The sequence below is a fragment of the Astatotilapia calliptera genome, chromosome 1, assembly GCF_900246225.1.
Source record: "Astatotilapia calliptera chromosome 1, fAstCal1.2, whole genome shotgun sequence".
Classification (NCBI taxonomy): Eukaryota; Metazoa; Chordata; class Actinopteri; order Cichliformes; family Cichlidae; genus Astatotilapia; species Astatotilapia calliptera.
This window is the reverse complement of record NC_039302.1, coordinates 38,793,352-38,816,138: the sequence shown is the minus strand read 5'-3', so window position 1 is coordinate 38,816,138 and position 22,787 is coordinate 38,793,352. Positions and strand designations below refer to the sequence as shown.

General features: G+C 47.7%; 1 protein-coding gene across 3 annotated transcripts in view; it reads left to right on the top strand.

The window, feature by feature from the left end:
• tshz3b (teashirt zinc finger homeobox 3b) overlaps window positions 1-22,477 on the top strand; it is a 29,669-nt gene extending 7,192 nt beyond the window's left edge. For 2 of the 3 annotated variants that reach the window (XM_026177580.1, XM_026177590.1), the window contains one exon: window positions 18,653-22,477. In XM_026177580.1, coding sequence (XP_026033365.1) covers window positions 18,653-22,278 — 3,626 coding nt within the window. In that variant the 3' untranslated portion in view covers window positions 22,279-22,477. Of the gene's footprint in view, window positions 1-9,379; window positions 10,123-18,652 lie in introns of those variants that run through there. The other variant, XM_026177575.1, reaches the window with a different exon arrangement.
• The last annotated feature ends 310 nt before the right edge of the window (window positions 22,478-22,787 follow it).

Below are 22,787 nucleotides of genomic sequence, written 5' to 3'. Positions count from 1 at the left end.
CTTTCAGATTTCGTCCCAGAACAGATCAGCAGCTGTGGAGGACGTCCGATCATTGTTATTCCAGTTTCGTCCCTTTAAGAGTGATTCCAGGCTGTGGATACAGTTTCTTTGTCCGACAGTGTCTCCACCACGCAGTGTTTCGCATCCTCTCTGAGGATGAAGCTTGGGTCGTTCACAGACGGCCAGTTTTGGTCCAGAGTAGCTGATCACTTCCTGTTTGCGGGTTTGTCTTCGGGCTCTGCTTCTTTTTTTTTTTTAGTTTTTAACCATTCAACATCCCAGAAAACCCCACTGTACGCTCAGAGCGCCACACACAACGATCTGCATGGAGCAGATGAGTGTGTGTGTGTGCGTGTGCGTGCGTGCGTGTGTGTGTGTTTGTGTTTGTGTGTGTGTGTGTGTGTGCGTGCGTGCGTGCGTGTGTGTGTGTGTGTGTGTGTGTGTGAGTGAGTGGAGGCAGGTGAGAGAGAGAGAGTCGTCCATGCTGAACGCAGGGAGGGGGCGAGGAGGAGGAAGGCTGTTTTATTTTCTACTGTGAGGGCCTGTTGCTAATTAATGTTTCTTGGTCGGTTTCTGTCGGAGCTGAGTAATGTTTTTGATCTTTATGCCTGATAACTGCATACCTAATGAGATTTCAAAGCTGGTGGAGATGGGAGTTGCTGCTCCCTGCAATTATTGACAGATGCCTTTTCTCCGCCACTGGCTGCCGCGCCATAAATCCTTCCTCAGTAATGAGCTTGAGAAGTGCCACCCTGCCAGTGAGCTAATGAAACCGAGCAAGGGGGGCCGTGTGTGTGTGGGGGGGGGTGCAAAAGAGTGCATCACACTCCTCTGACACATTTTTTTCTCTTTAAATGCACTCTGCAGATGTCAGCCACCTCGGCTGCCAGAGAGAAAAGAGGCAGGGGGAAGACGGCGAGCCAGGAAAAAAGCGAGACAAAGCCAGAGTTTGGGTTCAGGTTACAGCCCCGTGTTCAGGCCATTTGTCTGCGTTTGCCTGTTTTATTTGAAATACTAGCATCTCTGTTGCCAAACAGGACTGTGATTGATACCCCCACCCCCTCCCCGCCTGCGATTGATACCCCCCTACCCCGCCTGCCTGCCCACATCCACCAGCAGCTTCTCCACCTTTAATTCTCAATGAACTCTTCTTCTTCTTCTTCTTCTTCTTCTTCTTCTGTGTCAATGAAAAAAAAAGTCAGCTGCATAGATAAACACCTGATACAACCAGCAGCCCCCCACCCCACACACACGTGATGCTGGGCTTCAACTGAATGCTGGAAAACCAGCTTCACAAAAACTGCAGACGTGTTGGCCATGCTCGGTTTGTAGAAGTCAAATGTGACTTTTAGTCTTGAATATTTTCGTCACCCTTGGATTCACTAACCCTAAATCCAGCGCCCAGTGTTCAAATCCAGTGAAACCAAATCCAGAAATCTGGTCGTTCACAGGAAGACCAGGATTATGTGATCGTAGAAGATCAAACTGGATCCAGTCGGAGTTGTTCTCTGCGTTTCAGCAGGATCAGGATTAATATCAGTCCTGATCCCAGCAGAGGACTGGATCCAGACTACGTAACAGGAAAAATGAAATAAAAACTGGAAGTGTATCAAACGACTTTGTACATGATAACTGTTTTCATACATTTGTCAGTTTATTTATGATGCTCTGTACTTACAGTTCATAGATAAATGTAAGATACCACAAACTGTGAGCTGTATGGTAAAATCAAGGTTATGAAGTAAGAGTTTAAATGTGATCACAGCAGTTGAGTTTGATACCCACATAGCAGACATAATGACTGTACAGGGTGGGCCATTTATATGGATACACCGTAATAACATGGGAATGGTTGGTGATATTAAAGTCCTGTTTGTGGCACATTAGTATATGTGAGGGGGCAAACTCCTCAAGATGGGTGGTGACCATGGTGGCCATTTAGAAGTCGGCCATCTTGGATACAACTTTCGTTTTTTCAATAGGAAGAGGGCCATGTGACACATCACACTTATTGGTAATGTCACAAGAAAAACAATGGTGTGCTTGGTTTTATAATTTATAATTCATTTTGTTAGTTTTGGTGCCATTGGCATTGAAAGTACAGATGATCCAGATTTCTTGAATCCTTAAAGTCTGTACCTGGGGCAGATTGACTCTTTGAGCAATCGTGGCTCAAGAGTTGGGAGTTCGCCTTGTAATTGGAAGGTTGCCGGTTCGAGCCCCGGCTCGGACAGTCTCGGTCGTTGTGTCCTTGGGCAAGACACTTCACCCGTTGCCTACTGGTGGTGGTCAGAGGGCCCGGTGGCGCCAGTGTCCGGCAGCCTCGCCTCTGTCAGTGCGCCCCAGGGTGGCTGTGGCTACAATGTAGCTGCCATCACCTGTGTGTGAATGTGTGTGTGAATGGGTGAATGACTGAATGTAGTGTAAAGTGCTTTGGGGTCCATTGGGACTAAGTAAAGCACTATACAAATACAGGCCATTTACCATTTGACGTTTTCCATGGAAGCATCATTTTTATCCGGATTACACCTGAACAGTTGCGTCCTGGACTGCCAGCACTGGATGGTGCTGACTAAAGGTAGCGTGGTCTGTGGCATCAGCAGCTACTTTCAGACACACATAAATCTGCATGTGAATAATCAGGGTGCATCATGGGTAAAATTCAGTCGGGTCCAAAGTGTTTCTCTGGTTCTGAAATGATGCAAACTTAGATTTCAGCTTAAAACACAGAGACCGTGTACAGGTATGTGTGTGTGTGTGTGTGTGTGTGTGTGTGTGTGTGTGTGTGTGTGTGTGTGTGTGTGTGTGTGTGTGTGTGTGTTGCATGTATTCGGAGGCCTCTGAGAGCCGAGTGGTGTGTCGCTGCCAAACAGTCGATTTCCCCCTCTCGTCGTCCGCTCCATACATCACAGACCCGCCCTTCTCTCCTGACACAGTGACGTGTGTCATTTATCAAACACGGCCTTGCCAGGCCTCGTGTGTGTGTGTTAGAGTAGGGCGGAGATCTCCTCCAGGAGAGGAGGAGGAGGGTTTGATTCCTCTTGTGGTGATCAGAGAGGAAACAGAAACGTTAAACGCTGTTTTACGTGCTTGTGTTCTTATTGAACATCATGAATAATTACAGCTTGTAGCTATGTAAACCTCTGTGTGTGTGTGTGTGTGTGTGTGTGTGTGTGTGTGTGTGTGTGTGTGTGTGTGTGTGTGTGTGTGTGTGTGTGTGTGTGTGTGTGTGAGTGTCCAACACACACACACAGAGCCTGTCCTCTGATTCAAAGGGAGGCCTTACAGGAAGAAGATGGATGCTCCTTAAAAAGAGCCTGTTGATGGATATGAATCTGGCCCCTCATTCATCACTGTTACATTATTTAGACTGGATCCCTGCAGAGCTGTAACCCGACACGCGGGGGTGGGGGTGTGTATATGAACTACAGGAAGAGCGAGATTAAAGGTGTGAGCAACCACAGCAGTCACGATTGTGATTGGACACTGCGACCTAATGCTAGGCTGCATGTTCTCCACGTGGCGGTTCTCTGGGTTCTCCGACTTCCAGTCCAAACACGAGCTGGGTGGGTTAGCTGGAGACTGTGAAGCTGCTAATGGACGAGAGCTAGATAAAGAGCTTGAAGTGAATGTCAGTCTAAAGTGCTTTGACTGGTGGGTGATTCACTTGTTACTGGGGTATATCGCCACGGTCACATGGATACTGCAGACTTGAGCTACTCTGGAGCGGGAGGACAGAAGCACCAGCAGGCCCATTTGAGTGTGTGTGTTTCCAATCCTGGATGCCTGGCTGTATTGTTTGCGTCCTGTCTCTGTAGGCTCTGATTGGTCCCCGGGTTCAGGCTGTGGGCTCGGCCACCTCCTGGCCGCTTCTGTAGATTCACCGCTAACCCCACGAGAGTTTTCGGTGAGAGAGGAAGTCAGCACGTAGCCTCCGTGGATCCTCCTCGCTGCTCCTTCCAGTGTTTTTTGGAGCGCCGCCTCCTCCCCTGCCCTCCGTCACTCCCTCTCCTCCCAGGTTTCTATAGCACCGAGGCAGACGTGCTGATTTATTGTGGCCATCCGTCTCTGCTCCTCATCCATCACGGGCCGTTGCTAGGCGATCATGGCAGCAGCTGTTTGCTTTAGAGTTCAACAGAGGGGCCGTCAGTCAGCGGCGGCAGGTGAAAAGCATTACCGACGTGCTGTTGTCACGGCGAATAATTAATCAAAGGCGGCAAAGATAATTAAAAAGATATGACCCTTGCTGCTGCCGCTTGGTCCCAGGTTTGTCCAGGAAAGAGGAGTAAAAAAGAAAAGGTGAGAGGAAGAGGAGGACTCCTCATCACTGCTATCGCTCAGTAGTTCTTTAAGATTCCTCCTGCTCTCGCGTGACCCCCCCTCCTCCTCCCTCAGACGAGTGGAGTGAGTGAATGCTGATAAAACAGGCTCTCCTGCTCTTATTAATTAGGAGGAGATGGGCTGGAAAAACCAGAGAAAGGGTTTAAAAAGGCTTCACGGAGGGATGGAGAGTGCTCTCAGAGTGCTGAAGATCCATCCGTCACCTCCGGTTCAGAGAGCCAACTGAGAGTTAGTCGCTCTGCTCAGAAAAACATGATGTTTGCATTTAAAGATGGAGTCACGTGACCCAGTTGATTTATGTGGATTCGCTGTGAAGGTGTCTGCGTCTGCAGGTCTTCTGTCTGCTGCTCGTTTTGTTCTTCGTTAAATCCTCAGAGCCCGTTTGTATCTGCAGGCAGCAGAGCAGAAACGTCCACCGTGAAGCGAGATCACCTCGGAACATCTGGAAGCACATCTGCCGTCCGAAGACGAGCCGTTTGGTTCTGAGTCTGCTAGGTTTCCAGAAAATCAAGAACCTTCGCTTTTCAGCGTCAACCTCCGCCATACTCAGAGGACCCGTGCAGAAACGGCGCTTTGCGTCCACTTTCAGACGTTTCTGTGCAAATTATTCTTTAACTGTTTAACAGCCAAAAAGCTTCCAAACATGCACACCTGCGGGCTGTGGGAGGAAACTCACCTGAACCTGAGAGACCTGAATTTGTCAAATGTGTTCAAAGTTTTAGCTTCATTTACCTGATCTGTTATTTATTCCAACACACACGGCGTGGAGCGCCCACAGTTTTGTTGTACATGTACAATAGCAGGCTTTTCTATTCAGTTAATATTCAACCTCATTTCTATTTGTATTTATTTTCTGATACTGAACTTTAAAGCTAGAGGAAGCTACTGTAAGTACTATGTGTACCTTGTTGTACCAGTGTAGGGGTGATACAGCCTTAAAATCAGAGCTGTGTAAGTAAAAGATGGCGGTTTGCTTCCCTCTCTCCGCCAAGCTGCTGTCACTGATGACGCTTCCTAATTTGAATCTGCTGAAATGAGGATCCTCCGTGCAGCAGTCCTGACTCAGCACGCATCAAATGTGAGCGCAGAAGTAGCCTCACTAGCTTTTATTCCCCCTGGAAATTCAAAAAGCACAAAATAATATAAAAATAAGTTTAACAGGAAGTAAAGTCAGTGGATGTGCAGTTTCAGTAACAACTCACAGCTTTAAGCAACAGTTCCTGCCACCATAGCAAGTATGATGCAAACTAAAATGATTATTTCCGTTATTTCATGGTTCAGGCTCTGCAGGTCACATCGAAGGTCCGGATTTGTGTTTCGTGCACGTTTAGGGACAGACATGAAGCCTTTCCCTGAGCGTGTGGGCTCACTCATCTGGAAACGTCACTCCGTCACCGTACACATGAAAACCAGTAACAATGGAAATGAATCGAATCATTCAATGTTTGAATGTGAACGTTTCCCTCAGTGTGACCTGAGAGGAAAACATTAGTCTGATTTTAGGCTAGGGCTGAACGATTATGGAAAATAATCTAATTGCGATTTTTTGCCACAATATTGCGATTGCGATGCGATATGCGATTATTTTTTAAGGTCTTTGTCTTCTGTATTATTAAACAAAGACAAGCAATACATCATATAGTATGGCCAATACTATATTACATTAATTTTAAACTGTTCTTTCCTGGAAGACAGACCTCTGTTATGATGACATGAGGTGATGCATGAATTGATGACTGACATTTTTATTTAACTTCTTCAATCACAACAGTATATTTGAACATACACAATAGTTTATTTTTAGCTTACAAACATCTGAGCATAAAGTGCTGACAAGGAACCCTGGTGTAAACATTAAAATGAAAGTCAGTACAATGTGCAGATTGCAGAAATATACATAAACAAAATCAGTGGCTTTACCACACTCAGTTTTTCAACATCTGTGAACTACTAGACAGTCATTCAATTAAAAAATAATATTAAATAAATAAAACTAATAAATAAAAAATACACACATCTTACTGATCTCTGCAGTCAGTAACATTACACATAAAGTGCAAACATAATAGCAATTGTATAAACACACACACAAACACGCCTTTAAAGTTTAAAGGCGTGAAATTGGACGGTCTAGTTCTGATCAGCGTCACCGCTGTCTCGGTGGAGTTTAATAAACTCGGCCGTCTGCTTCTTGCTATCTAAAATATAACCAGACACTGGTGTAAATTCTCGACTGTCTCATACTTCTGTTTAATAAGTTTTCTGTTTGACGTTTAGTCAGCTGTGTGAAAACCAAGGAGGAACCCACCCGGGGGATTAATAAAGTTTTATTTTATCTAATCTAATAACTTTAATCTCAGCCAAACCGATTTACTCACGAACAAACAAAACACTGAAAAAAGCCCAACAATAACATTTTTAGGTTGTCTAAGTGACTTATATATCACGTTTAACCCGAGCAGCGAAACTCCGCGGTGATTTGAAAATGATGTGCCGGGAGTTGTGCTGTTCTCGGCCGCATCAGTAACCCTCGAGCTCCCGGCTAGCTGTCGAGCTGGTGGGTAGCAGACGCCTCTGAAAACGTCGAAGCACTTTTGCAAATATGGGATATCTTGATAAACCGAGCAGATATTTGATGTTTACACAACTACTTTCTCGCCTGAAAATATGTTAAAAGTTTATTTTGTGACCCAGAAAGATTAGTATGAGTAATTTTAAAACTTAGTAGCGGCCGCCATTGTTGGAAACTGGAGTTTGGCTGGGCCGCGCTATGAATTCTGGGATATGGTAGTAATTTGGACAGCCTTCGGCGCGTCGCTGTGACGTAATCGGTCTACAAATGCGGCCTCAGGAGGATGCAGCCCATGAATTTGGACATGTCCAGAGTATAATCGCAGCCTTTGCGGTTAGAAAATTGCACTTGATCATGTCGCGATATTATCGCAAATGCGATATATCGTTCAGCCCTAATTGCTGGTCTTTGTGTTGTTTCCGTCGGAGCTGACGTGTCCGTGTCAGGTCTGTGATCGGCGTTTCCACAGTGTGACGGGAACCCCCGGGGTGTGTTCGTGTCTGAAAGAGATTTTGGGTTGACTGAAAGTGTTTCGTGGAGTAAAGTCAACAGACTGTAACAAAGTGGGTGAATAGATGTTCACAGTGGGCTGGACAATAACTCAGAATTAAAGTTATGATTTGTTGTATCTTCATCCGTAGAAGCTCAAACTAAGATGGCCTTCATTCAGAAAGGTGGATGTAGAAGATCGGGAGGTTTTGTGTAAGTGAGCCTGAGGCTCGTCACTGAGACGGGAACGAGCTGCCGCCTTAACAACAGGGTCGTCCACCGCAGACGCACCCACTACTCTGACTCAAGCACAAGCCTGCGTCCTGCCACGTAGTTTTTTTAAAGGTATTTCAGTTTTATTACATTTTGAACTGTGTTTGAGCTAGAGGTGAATGCTCTATAAGAAGTGGTCACATCAGCAGGTGACCTCTCTGAGAAGGTACTGCTGTGTCATGGGTGGGACTTTGTGGCCTCGAGGTGAACCCTCTGCACAGCAGCGTGTGATTTTCTGCTTGCAGTCAGTCCTTCCTTCTGATCCCGCCAGCCTGCTGCCACGAGTCAGGCAGACGTGGTTCATGTTAGCTCAGCAGCGAACACGTGTCAGTAAAAATCCTACAGCAGATCTTCTTCATATGCAATCACAAACCTGTCTTTGTGCAATAAAATCTTATCGGCTTCAGGCAAAACGCCCGTGTTTGGAACGTTTGTGGGAGGTTCCTGTGACCTTGCAGACAGAGGCCGGGAGGCGGGGTTAGAGCCGAGCGGCACACGCTCACACAGGAAGCCCAGAGAGCACGTGTAGAAATGCAGCGAGTGGCAGAGGTGGATGTCAGTTGCCGAGCTTCAGTCAGTGTTTAACGTTTTGCTTCCTGCCTTTCTGTAACTCCACCAGGAATGATTTCGCCTCGAGCTTCGCCCTGGGTGCTACTCGGTGTCAGTGAACGCCACACACACAGAAATGACAGTCTGCTCTGCTTTACTTAGATGAGCACAACCCAGTCAAAGGACACTTGATTGATTAACGAGCAGCCATTGAGTTATTGATCAATCGTTGGGTGTCTCCACATGCGGCTGGTTCTGTCTGAACACTGAAAAAATCTAATCTGGACTGAACCCAAACCAGGAATGTTTCTCAGGAATTACTGAACAATTCTTATCATATAGTTCAAATTACCGCTGGTCCTGTCACATCTTGAACCGGGGGTATGCGGTGAGCTGGTGTCGGTCCAGTCCTCAGTCCACGGCATGGATGAAGCTAAGCGTTACTTGGTTTTTCACGCTTGGGCACTGTCAGGTTTTCTTGTTTGAATCACAAACTGTGGTCAGAGTGTGTGGACTCGCCACCGACGATGCTTCCCGCGTGGGCTCGTTTCACTAACGTGTGGATTGGTGTTATGGTGGGCACGATCTGATATCCTCGTGTCGGTGTTGTTCCCACATCATCATAATAAATGTTGTTCCAGGTTCAACATTGCAAGTGACCAATCGCATTGTTGTGACGTCATACTTTTGCGACTTCGGAAAAAAGCGCCGTAAAAAAAAAAATCTACTTAACTTGCGAGAAACCACCTCTGTCCGCCGATCCAGCAATTTGAATTCTTTGCATTTCAGGATGCTGTTCTTTAATAAACGGTAAGCATTATGCATATTGTCCTTGCAACACTGGAATTTCATAAATGAATGAATGGCTTGGCTTGCAAAAGTACATCACAACAATGTGATTGGTCACTTGCAATGTTGAACCTGGAACAACATTTATTATGATGATGTGGGAACAACACCGACACGAGGATATCAGATCATCTGTTATGGTGAGGAGGTGCGCAAGAAAAACTCCCACACTAAGCTCCAATCACACACATTTGTTTTGGCGTCTCTGTGTTTTCCTGCTCGTCTGTTTCTTTCTTCCTGTTAAAAGAGAGTTTTTGCTTCCTTCTCTTGCTGAGTGCTCAAAGGGTTGTTGGGGTTTCTCTTAAAGCTGTGGGGTTACAGCGACTTAAAGGCGAGCAAGCCCTGATGATTCAGACCAAACCAACAGCATATTTTGGGTTAAACTGATTTGGTTTGTCAGATACACAAACTTTAGAGGTTTTGGTGGAGCATATGACCAACATGTGACCACCTGGTGCTGAAGGTGGTTAAAACCCACCCTCATGAGAGGGCAGGTACGGCGCTTGTTTTCCTTCTGTGTGACATCTGTCAGCAGTAATCTGATTGATCGTCTACTCTGACATCCAGCGGGAGAAACATTGGAGTTACGGAGCATCTGGAGGCTTTAAGGCCTCATAACTTCACACTGGATGTAAATATTTGTATATAAAAATTAATGAGCATCGTGGAGGAGATGGTTTTGTTTGGTAGAGCACAAAGCATAAAATTAAAACTACTTACAGCAGTCTTTTTCCTGTAAATGAAGTCCAGCTTTTCAGTGAAACGTCTCATTCATCAGCATCACAGACACCAAATTAATGATGCCGTTTCTTCAGTTTGAGCACAGATCGTCTCCTGATGGTGCAAATTTAAAAATCTCTGCATCCTCTGGACAAATGTGACCCAGTGTCCCGAGGTGCAGTTCGATGTGGACGAGCCTGTGAAAGCTCTTTTCTCCTTTTTAGGACACCACAGCAGCAGGGTTTGGTGAAAGAGAAGGGATTTCAAGGGAGGGGAAGCATTAATGCTGGCGCCGATATATCACAAACACATCGGCGTGGCTGTGGCAGGTCAGTTGTTTTTCAGATATTAAGTAATCCCACGGTAGCAACGTTCAGACAGAGAAGCCTGCAGTCACCTGACTGCAGGAGCGATCATCGTCCTGACAGTGGAACGTTGGACCGAGGCCTCCACGTGAGCGGATGTGTTCATCGTAGACGGCGTTTTGTTTTCACGTGGTGCTCGGTTTAATTCGTATGGAGCTCTGCAGGAACAGGTCCGAACACCTTAGGCAGCTCCCCTGTCCCTCACCTAGATTTCTGAAGTCAGGTCTTTGTTTAACACGAGCCATAGAAACAGTAACTCTGAATGTTAAAGCTTGTGTTGCTAACATGGGGCTAACTCAGAGACAGAGGCTCCGCAGTTCAGAAGTCTAACTTCCTGTCAGCTCTCTGAAGGTGAGCCACAGATGGTTTTCTGAAGACTTGTGGTCACGGAGAGACAAGGACGTCAAGCCCAGCTCACCATTTCTCACAGCTGTGTGTTACTGCTTCACCTGCAGCCTGGTCTCTCTCTCTCACACACACACACACTCTGGTCCCACTCTGACATCATCTGTGTGACATTAAAGCACTCGGTCTGGTGTTTTCTGGTCTTCGGGGTCTCATTACATGATTAAAAATGGCGCTCTGCTTCCTGACATCATTCATGGCTGTCTGTGTATTTACCACCACGCTGGAAACTACACACACACACGCACACACACAGCGCTTTGAAACTGAAACCTCACACACACACACTGATGAAGAGGGGCAGCGTGGACCGGAGATCCATCACATGGGATGTTAACAACATGCTAACGTGTTTTTAAAGCCGCAGCTCAGGTTTCTTTTTAATTGCTGCATACGATGAAGGTGTCAGTGAACAGATCTGTTAATGTTCTGATCAGCAGGTGAAATCGTTTCAGTTTGACGGCCTCCATGTGTTTCCATCCTGCAGAGGAAAGCTGCAGATTCAGAGAGAAACTTGAGAAATCCGAGCGGATTCAGCAGTTCGTCCTCCTCTGAGACTCACCACCAACTGTAACGTGGCCCCAGCTGCTCTCTGCTGGGGTAGCTTTGCATGACTTACAGTTCAGAATAAGATGATGTCTGATTTCAGCTGATCATAAACATACAGCAGCCATGCTTCGGTTTCTGCCTGAGAACAGGAAGCTCACTTTCTGGTGACTCATGGTGGCTTTAGTTTCCTTTGAATCACAGGGACACGTGTGTGACAGACGTGTGAGAGTAAAATGAGTTGCACAGCTGATGTGAGTGATGGAGATGTTGTTTAGTCCGTATCGATGGCGTCAGGAACTCATGTGTAGAACAATGTGTAGCACAGACTTTTCTAAAGGAAACATGTTGGAGCTGAAACATAATCAGCGTTCGTAATCATGGCGCCTGTTTGTTGCTTTGAGTCATAGCAATGATGTGTCAACATGTCTGCAGCTCGGAGAGGAGCACAGCGTGAACCTGAACTGTATCTGCAGACACCTGCAGAGCTGGAGGAGTTAAACTCAGGAGAACAGAAGAACATCAGAACCCGTCACGATCAGGGAAACGAGCTGGGACCAGATCAGTCTCCCACATTATCTGCACAAACCAAACTGCTGGAAAATCAGCTGTAAATTCAACGTTAGGATGACGTTTAATCATGCGCTGCCCTGTCGCTCATGCACACATTCACATGCATGACCCTGTGTCTGTCATATCAAAGATGGACCTTCCACCATGGTGTCACCTCCTAGTAGCGAAGCCTCCGTTTGTTTTTGGGGTGAAGAGCTTAGCTCTCCCCTGATGCTTGCTAGCTTAGCCATAAAATCCTAAAACTAGAGCTCCGTCTTCTTGGATGGTCTGTTAGTCCAGTGACCTCACAGCAGCCATGTTATTGGTCACATGATGTCATTAAAAATGCTACAAAAGCTCCAACAGCATAAACGCTCTGACTAGGAGCAACAGCCACCTGTGTCACCATCTGCCTGTCAGTCAGAGAGGCCACGCCCCTAATAATGCAAACTGACCACACTGTCTCTGTAACAGGCTCTAAATGTTTCTGCTTTAACATGAGGACCTGCTCACTGCTGCCTCTGCAGAGAATTAGAGGAACTGCAGGCTCATGTGTCAGCCCTGGAGGTCGATGGCTGTCAGCTCCAGCAAACCCCTTTTTTTCCACACTACGTCACGAACACGTACGATTCTGTAATGTGCGTAATTTTCTTTCCTGGTCAGATTTAAAATTATCTCTGTTGTTTCACAGTGTGTGTGTGTGTGTGTGTGTGTGTGTGTGTGTGTGTGTGTGTGTGTGTGTGTGTGTGTGTCGGCTTCACTAAATAAGCCCGTACACGGCGTGATGCTGTAAACATGCTAATATTTCTTAATGGCACACTCCTACATTGATATGCATGTAAACTGTAGACCGTTAACCCCCTCCTCCTCACACACACACACACACACACACACACACACACACACACACACACACACACACACACACACGTTGCTTGGCTCTCTGTTTTTCATTAATATCAAGTGATTGAGCGTAACATTAGCAGATAAAGCGCAGACTAAGATGACACGTAAGCCGCGGACGGAGGAATTAAAGTCTAATATAATCAGTCGGCCTGCGTGAGGAAAAGCCATCAGTCGTCACACGGCTGACATTTTGATTTCCGACGTTTCTGCAGAGCGAGCGCGTTGGATGGAGACGGATTTCTCTTTTAAGTAAAGAGATGCATACGTGATTGTTCAAAGGGTTTTCTCGCACGGCTTTAAAGTCACACACATACGTGCAGAGTATCGATCTCTCAGGTGTTTGCGTGTCCGTCTCGCTGGTTATTTTCAGAGCACGTCACTTTTTATTAGCTTAATAAATCACATTTGTTGTCAATCAAGCAGCAGAGAATAATTGGATATGGTTGAAGCCTTGCGTGATGGATTATAAATCATTCAAGATTAAATTAAAAGATAATGCACAAACTTAATGGTTTGTGTTTTGCAGTCTAAATTGCCTCGGAGCAGAGCTGTTTTCCAGTTTTATTGCGCACCGTTTTTCTTTTCTCCCAAACTCGGCACATTTTACACCTTTTATTGCCTCCGTGGAACTTCTTTCAGCCTCTTTACATCCACGTTTGCCGCGCAGATTCATTCGAAGGACTTCTTTTGTTTCATGCCCACATTCAGGAAGATGTCATTCTGTGTGTTTACATCCAGCCTGTAAGTCGAGCTCTACTGAGCACCAGAGAAAGGCATTATTTCTGCGAGGCGAGGAGGACTAAAGAAGAGCGGCGGACGCGGAGAACAAGCTCCGCCGTGGGTGCGATCCCACGCCCGCTGAATTTAAGTGTGTCCGTTTGCATTGGAACAGAGCGGGCGTTATCATAATCGCCTCCTGCCTACTTGACAGAACCTTAAAGTGATCCTGTCATTTTGTTTACACCCAGGCCTCGCTGTGATTTACTCGGCAACACACACACACGTGCACGCACGCTCCCCCGGCGAGCCGGGTCGAGTGGACTGGATGACATCTTTTGATCAGAGCTGTCCAAAGAGATCAGAGCAGACTGGCAGGTAATAGATACCAAGCAACTTCCCACACTCGCTGTGTGCACGTTTCCACTCGGAATGCAAAGCTCTGAGATCACCGCTGAACCGAGAGCACGTTAGCTACACAGCTTTATCAGCTGTGCTGTCGTCATGGCAATAGTCAGCTGTGAAACCTCCCAAGCTGACGTCCATGCAGGTGAACGCTGTCGCCAATGCTGCTCCAGACTGCTAGCAGCTATGAGGCCACACGCCTCATAGCTAGAGGAACTACAGCACCCTGAGTGCACGTGCAGAAGGGCTATCCCACCAATTTGTCTGTGCATTTCAAATCACTATAATTAAGCGTTATTGATCGTGGATTCAATTAACTTCATTAACGTGGCTGCTCTGCTGACTGCGGAGGGACAGACGTGAGGCAGGGAGAGGACGTGATCATCATGAAGCAGCGCTCCCCGAGCCGTGTCTCGTTACCGTGTCGTTAGGTGGTATTGTTCACTGAGAGACAACACTCCATGTCAGGAGGCTAGAGGGGGCTAAACGTGCGGCTGGATCAGTTTTAGGCATTAAAGCCGCTCGACGTGCTTCAGGAAAAGATGGTTAAAGTTCCACCCTCACCACATTAACCTCCTAAGACCCGAACTCTTCCACGGCAGCATTTTTAATTTCTCTTTGATATTTTGGCTAATTGGGGCCCGATGAATGTAAAAACAAAGAATTACCAGATTTTTTTTTACCTTATTTTTGTTTTTAAGAAAAATGAGAGCCACATATGAGGATATTTGTTTAAAATTTTGATAGAACAGCAGCAGTATAATGTCCTGAAAAACTGGAAAAAAATTTGTATTTTTTCTCCTCTCAGATCAAACCAGCTTCTCCACCCTGCTGATCCTTCATCTGCAGCTTGCTCTACTAATTAAAAGAGCACCTGCATACCTGGTGTGTTTGACCCTGCCTCCTCGTACTGCAGCGTGGTATAAGTGTGTACGCGTGCGTACTGATCTCAGTATCCTGGGTCACAATCGAGCCCGAGCCAGCAGCGTTGGGGATCATCTCAGCGTGTGTGTCCTCATTTTTTACTTCACTCCTCCCCCCTCATCCTCCCTCCTCCTCCCTCCTCTCTGGTGTACATGGCTAATTCACCTGCAGTAAAATCAGAGCTGCAGGATTTTTGACCCCTCACACATGCCGTACACACGATGAAAATATTACAGTGTGATGTCACAGAGAAGCAGAGTGACTGGAAAAGTCTTTCTCAGTATACATGAGGAAGTTTTCAGATGCTGCATTTAAACTTTGGTCTTCTTAAGAAAGGTGAAGGTCTTTGTGAAGGTGAAGGCCTGAAGGACTTTGGATAGTACAAATCTGAATCGACGTCATGTCTTTAAACATCTCCTGCTGAGAAATTTAGAGAAGTTCATAATTCACTTCCTGCCACTGAGATGATGTATCATCTTAGAGCTGCTCGCCTGTCTCCAGCCTTTTCATCAGAGCACAGACTCAGCTAACTCATCAGAGGTGCTGCACGAGAACATCTGGACCTCCTGCAGGCTGCGTGTTAGGATAAAACTCGGGCTGACAGACTGAGGGACTGCTCAGAGACTCCAGGAGAATCCAGGAGGAACCGTTGGAAGAACCACAAACATTAGCAACACAAAGCCTTTAAACGAGGAAGAACCACTGATCTTCAAATCTCATTGCCTTTGTTGCAGTTCTGCTCTTTGTTCCACACTTTCACCACTAAAACGTGGTTTCCAATAAAAGCTGTGTACTTTACAGAGACGTGGATTCTCTCAGAGGCGGCTCGCCGTAATGTGGTTTCACGTGCTCACGTTTGGCCTCGATGAGCGCTCTGGGCTGCTGTGGCTCTGCACGGTTCTCTTACACAGCTGTCGTTTGGGCTGATTCACAGCAGATGGTGAGTGCTCGTATGCACGGGTGGCGGCTCGAGACAGACGGAGGGAGAGCCAAGGAGGCTGAGAGACGAAACGCATTCAGATACACAGCTGCTTTATTGCAACAAAGGGCGCCGTTACCGCACGTAGTGTCGGTGAGAGGTCAGATGACCGTACGGGTTTAAAGCGCTCGCCGTGACGCGTTTAAAGCTTTTCAGGTGGACCCTGAAAACAAACTCCAGAGATCGCCTCGAGGCACAGAGCTGTTACACTGCAGTGCATACAGTACATACAGGAAGTGTGTGTGTGCGCGTGATGGCTCGGGGATATCTGTGTCTCTCTACATCTGTTTATCCCACGGCAGTGTCGTATCATCGCCGACGGCAAACAGGAGCCTGACAATGACAAAGACTCCTCTCTCCGTTTCACTGCTGATGCAGTACACACACGTACATTACAGACACACACATACACACACATGATGCCAGCAGGTCGTGCAGGTATTCCAGGCAGGAAGTTTTGTTTGTGTCACTTTGCTCCGGTTTCAGTGGTTTTTTTCCTGCTCAACAAAAACCTGTTAAAACCATCTGAGCTATGGCAAGATTCGGTTAAAGCACGACCGACCTCTCAGCGTCATTCCCCCACTGTGTCCAGTCTTTGCCGAACAGACAGCATGGGGACGTAACCTTATTGGCTAGAATAATCAGCTCAGAGACAGTGGGACCAGACCTCTGACGGTGTCTGCGGCAGCTCGTTTCTTTGGCCACATTCACGCTGCAGGTCTTAATGCTCCATTCCGATTTTTTTCATCAAATCCGATTTTTTTGTCTGCTCGTTCACACTACAAACAAAATGCGACAGCCAACGCGCTCTAGTGTGAACCCTCAAAGTGGCCGCATGCGCAAAAGAAGACGTCACACACAACGCGCTCTGTTTACACCCAGAGCAAACAGTATGTTTGACTGATGGCCTTAATATAAAGACTTCGGACTTTACGTTTCCCAACTTTGCTTTAAGTTATAAAGTTATTGTGTTATCTACATTTGTCCTAATAATGATCCTTACTGCTGTTTTAGAGGAGCGGTGCTTCAGAGGATAGCTGCAGATTTCTGTCAGAATCTGCAGATTATACAGTACAAATAAAATGTTCACGTTTCTCCAACGTTGTCTTCCCAACAGTTGTACTGGATGGAAGCGTTCGTGATGTCTTCTCCGGCGCTGATAATTGGCGTCTGTATTGTGTCAGTGACATAAAAGATGGATTTAATGCGACATGACCATCAAACAGCAGTCCCTTTCTAAAACATCAGATATGTATTGGATTCAGGACCACATACGAAAGTGACCCAGATCGGATTTAAAAATATCGGATTTGTGCCGTTCACACTGTCACACCATGATCGGATATGGGTCGCAGAAGGTCAAAAAAGTCGCTTTCGCCTGCAGTGTGAACGTAGCCTTTGTGTCTGTGAAAGCGGTGGATTGTGGTTACAGATGCATTTCCTGTGCTTACACGCCAGGTCAGATGGGCGAGTGACAGCCCGTTACACACACACACACACCCTCTCCTTCTGTATCTGTTGCATGTGCGCGTGCGAGCACGCTCAGCTCGACGTGCACAGCGCGAGCGTTGCTCATCTGCTTCCCCTCTGATGGACTTATTAACCAAAGAAAACATTGGTAGTTGCACGGAGAGGCGACAGTGTGATTTGTCTTGATGCATCTCTTCTCTGTGTGATTTCCACTGTATTCTTCTTAAACTGGAGGGATTTGAATATAAATGGAGATCCTCGAGCCGTCTCCCTGCAGCTAAACTGTAAATAATAACTCTAAACTTTTTTCTAATCTTCTGTAATTGAAGCAAATGGGTTTTGCGGGGAGAGATTTGTCGCAGGGAAACGTACATACATTTTTTTTATTTACGAGGAGGCGAGGGCTGAGCGGTGTAATGAGTGAACATGCATGCTTAATTTAAATGGCGAGTGTGTCTGTTAGGGAATGCATTAGAGTCTGCAGAAGAAGCGTAAGACATATTAATTGACAGACAGGAACCGCTGTCTCCGAGGTTGATACAAGTAATTTATTACTTCAGAAACGAATGCCACCGCCAGAATGTGCTTCATTAATTTCAAATTTAGTTTTAATTTCAAGCTGTTGCCCCTTGAGAAGAATAAGGTGGCAAGTTGTGTTTGAAGAGACATTTTTCGCCTCTCCCTCACTTCATCTTTCTCTTCCCATCCTCAGTCTCTCTCTCCGCCTGTCTCCCGCTGATTTTGTGCAGAACAAAGACCTGAGGGAGGAGGGGCGGGGTGCTGACTCGGTTCCAATGAGAAAACAATGTCAGTGCGAGCACGAGTCCCGTTTATGGGAGTAAATCCTTCATCTGTGAACGATTGCACAAAGTGTGAAGCCCGTGCCGTCGGCTCATGCTGCCTCTCAACAGGTTCAGAAGATGTCCTGAAGATCGAGGCTGTTTCACTCACAGATACGCTGCATTTATTTGTTTGCTGCTTCAGAGAAAGCAGTCAGGCCATGTACACGATGCAAACATTTCATTTATCCTTATTCAAAGCAACACGCGCCCGTCATGATGCATGTGCCCCTCACACACACTAAAGCAGGGGTGTCAAACTCCAGTCCTCGAGGGCCGCTGTCCTGCAACGTTTCCATGCATCCCTGCTGCAACACACCTGAATAAAACTGACTGCATGCTGGTGTGGCAACCCCCAACCTGCTCATTTAAATAAATGTGTTTGGAAAAATCTACTTCTAAAAGTACTTTTACTGCACCATGTTCATTCACTCGTGAGCTGCTGTAACATGAATCAAGTGGCTGAACTGCCACCTCAGCATGCAGTCAAGTTCGTTAGAGTCTTGCTAATGACGTACTAATTTTATTCAGGTGTGCTGCAGCAGTGATACATGGAAAAGATTCAGGACAGCGGCCGCCGAGGACTGGAGTTTGATCCTTTAGCTGTTCAGGGAAATATTAGCAACATGTTTCAAAAATCACATTAGTCAGAAGAGTTTTCATCATGATGAATCAACTCTGAGACTAATACAATCCTCCTCCTGTGGTAGGTCTAACCGATCTCTCTCTGTCTTTGTTCTTCATTTCGCAGCATACGTCCCTGAAGATGAGAAGGAAGCAGCTATGTTGGATGAAGACCTGGATGGAGACGACTCGGCCCAGGACGGGGAAGAGCCCGCTGCCAAACTCCTGTGTCCAGACAAGGACTTCCTCTTCAAGGACCGGCCGGGCTTCCGTGACTCCCCCAACGCCACTGACTTCTCTGGTCAGGAGCTGGACAGCGAGTCCCATCTGAGCGAAACCAGTGACAGAATGTCTGACTTTGATAGCTCCTCACTTAAAAATGAGGACGAGATCCTCCATTCTAAAGATCCCTCCAATGCCCTGTCGCCGTCCTCCTCCTCTACCATGATGGCCGCCGCCAACGCTGCCGCCACTGTCGCTGGCGAAGAGGCCATATTAGCAGCAACAGGCTCTGTTGCTGACAGCCTGGAGAAGATGAAGGCCATTTACACCTCTTTTCTGACCAATTCCTATTGGTCCACCCTAAACCTGAACCTGAGCCAGCCCCCAGCGGAGAAGCCCCCCCGCAGCCACAGCAGCAGCAGCAGCAGCAGCAGTAGCAGCAGCTGTGGGAGCGGAGGCTACGACTGGCATCAGACAGCCATGGCTAAAACCCTCCAGCAGGTCTCCCAGAACCACCACAACAGGATGGCGCTGGTCCAACATCCTACAGTGGCCGTGAGCACCCCATCAACAGAACCCAACCTCTTCAGTACCGTCCAGCTCTACCGGCAGAGCTCCAAGCTCTATGGCTCCATATTCACTGGTGCCAGCAAATTCCGCTGTAAGGACTGCAGCGCAGCATACGACACGCTGGTGGAGCTCACGGTGCACATGAATGAGACGGGCCACTACCGTGATGATAACCACGAGACGGATGGCGAGGGAGCTAAACGGTGGTCCAAACCTAGGAAACGATCTTTGCTGGAGATGGAAGGGAAGGAGGACGCGCAGAAGGTTCTGAAGTGCATGTACTGTGGACACTCTTTTGAATCCCTTCAGGACCTGAGTGTCCACATGATTAAGACGAAACACTACCAGAAAGTGCCTCTGAAAGAGCCTGTCACACCTGTGACAGCTAAGATTATCTCTTCTGCTCGAAAGAGAGCCCCTCTTGACCTGGACATCCCCAGCTCGCCAGACTCTAATGGAGGCGCCACACCAAAGCCCACCTCCCTCAGTGACTCTGGCGATATACTCCAAAAGGTCACCAACCCTTACATCACGCCCAACAACCGCTATGGACACCAAAATGGTGCCAGCTATGCCTGGCAGTTCGAATCCAGGAAGTCACAGATCCTCAAATGCATGGAGTGCGGCAGCTCTCACGACACGCTGCAGGAGCTCACGGCTCACATGATGGTGACAGGACATTTCATCAAAGTCACCAACTCTGCGATTAAGAAAGGCAAACCGATCATAGAGGCATCCGCCCAGGCACCGAGGTCAAACTCAGCAGCTGAAGAGAAGGTGCAGTCGGTCCCCCTGGCTGCTACCACCTTCTCCCCTCCACCTGCCCCGGTGCCTCCTCCGACCAGCATCTCCCCCACTCCTATGGTTGTGGAGATAAAGAAGGAGGCGAAGGAGGAGGAGTGCACTGCAGAGTCCATTCTGAATAATGTTAACAATGTGAGCAAGGAGAAGAAGGCCGTAGGTGAGGAGGAGGTTGAGGAAAAGTTTGATATCACTTCAAAGTATAGCTATCTGACTGAGGAGGATCTGGAGGAAAGTCCAAAGGGGGGTCTTGATATCCTCAAGTCCTTGGAGAACACAGTGACCTCAGCCATCAACAAGGCCCAGAATGGAGCTCCCAGCTGGGGAGGATATCCCAGCATCCACGCTGCCTACCAGCTACCAAACATCATGAAGCTTTCACTGGGTACCTCTGGAAAGAGCTCCCCACTGAAATATATGTTCCCCGGAGGGGAGATCCTCTCCCCCACTGCCAAGAACCAGCCGCTGATCTCGCCTCCTAGCTGCCAGACCTCTCCACTACCTAAAAACAACTTCCATGCTATGGAGGAACTCGTCAAGAAAGTGACAGAGAAGGTGGCCAAGGTGGAGGAGAAAATGAGGGAGCCGGCTGCTGTTGTGAGGGGCTCTCCTCTGAGGCGCACCACCCCTTCACCGTGCAACAGCGAGGCAGAGGAGTCAGCCCGAGGAGAGTCCCCCAAAGAAAGCCAACCAGGAGGCAGTAAGACCCCTGAGAATGCAAGTGCAGAAGAAGAAAATGGACCCAACCACAGAGATGCAAACGGGGATGTCTCTACAAAGAAGACGGCAGAGAATGGTGTAGAGTCTGCTGCCGTGACCTCACCCCCACCCACCTCTGCGTGTGGCAGCACAGCCATCATCACTGATCACCCGCCTCCAGAACAGCCGTTTGTGAACCCTCTGAGTGCGCTGCAGTCCGTCATGAACGTGCACCTGGGGAAGGCCGCCAAGCCGGCCCTGCCCTCCTTGGACCCAATGAGCATGCTGTTCAAGATGAGCAACAGCTTGGCTGAGAAAGCAGCAGTGGCCGCTTCTACACCACCAGCACAGACCAAAAAGACCGGTAGCGAGCACCTCGAGCGATATTTCTACCAGCAGCATCTGAACAACGACCAACCCATAGACCTTACCAAAGGAAAAAATGCAGACAAAAGCAGCAACTCTTTGGGGTCGACATCTCTCTCCTCCCCCACTTCCACCCCATCCTCGGTGTCTCCCTCCTCCACCATCAGCATGACCAAAGCCTCAGCTGCAGTAGCTTCCTTCATGTCCACATCACCTCTGAGAGAAAACGCCCTCTCAGATATCTCAGACATGTTGAGGAACCTGACAGAAAGCCAGGCTGTGTCCAAGTCCTCCACGCCCACCAGCCAGTCCGAGCGCTCTGATATCGACGGCGTCACGCAGGAAGAGACCGAAGATGTTTCGCCTGCCCAGAAGCGTAAAGGCCGCCAGTCCAACTGGAACCCTCAGCACCTCCTCATCCTACAGGCCCAGTTTGCTTCCAGTCTCAGACAAACAAATGACGGCAAGTACATGATGTCGGACCTGAGCCCACAGGAAAGAATGCATATCTCCCGCTTTACGGGTCTCTCCATGACAACCATATCCCATTGGCTGGCAAATGTCAAGTACCAGCTGAGGAGAACCGGTGGCACAAAGTTCTTGAAGAACCTGGATTCTGGTCACCCTGTGTTTTTCTGCAGTGACTGCGCCTCTCAGATTCGCTCGCCGTCCACCTACGTCAGCCACCTGGAATCCCACCTGGGCTTTCGCCTGCGAGACCTGGCGAAGCTTTCTGGGGAGCAGCTGCTCAGCCAGATCTCCCAGCAACACCACCACCAACGCCATACCAAAGGACTGTCTGAGAAACTGTTCTCCAACCTCCACCCGTCCAGCCACCCTTTGCCGTCCTCACTCCCCACATCCATCCCGTCCTCCTTACCCATCTCCCTGTCCTCATCCTTAACCACATCTCTGCCCTCCTCCGAATCGCCGTTGCCCTCTCCCGAGGACGACGACAGCGGCGCCCTTTATCAGTGCAAACTGTGTAATCGGACATTTGCGAGCAAGCACGCGGTCAAGCTTCACCTGAGTAAGACTCATGGGAAGTCGCCAGAGGATCACCTCATGTATGTGTGCGAGCTGGACAAACAGTAGCACCGGCTTGCTCGCCGTCTCTGACAGATGAGAAACGATGACGAAGGACGCCTTAAGCGTTAGGACTGCACAAAGATGCCATGCAACTACTGCTCTGAGTTTCGGCACATGGTTTTACATTTTGTGTTGTAGAAGATTTTTAATTTTATTATGTATGATGTAGACTGACTTTTCACGCAGACGTTCATTTTTTTTTAAGGGCGGGGATTGGGTGGGGGCTGATGGGGCAGTATATGAAGTAAAAAAAAAGAGCTCTAAAACAAAGTGTTTGTATTTTGAGATTTGTGTAAATGGATTTCTGTTGTTTTTATATTTTGGCATCACTGAGGTGTGATAAGCTGCATGCATAAAAAAACAAAGTTTAGTTGAACCTTCTGGAGCTAAACCTGGTGCCCTTTTCATGGTTTGTTTTCTCTTTTCACTCCTGACTGCTCTGTCTTCTGTTTCATTGTTTTTGGTGCTGAGGCAGCATTTAAAATTTAACCCTCTGAGTACGTCAAAGCATTTCT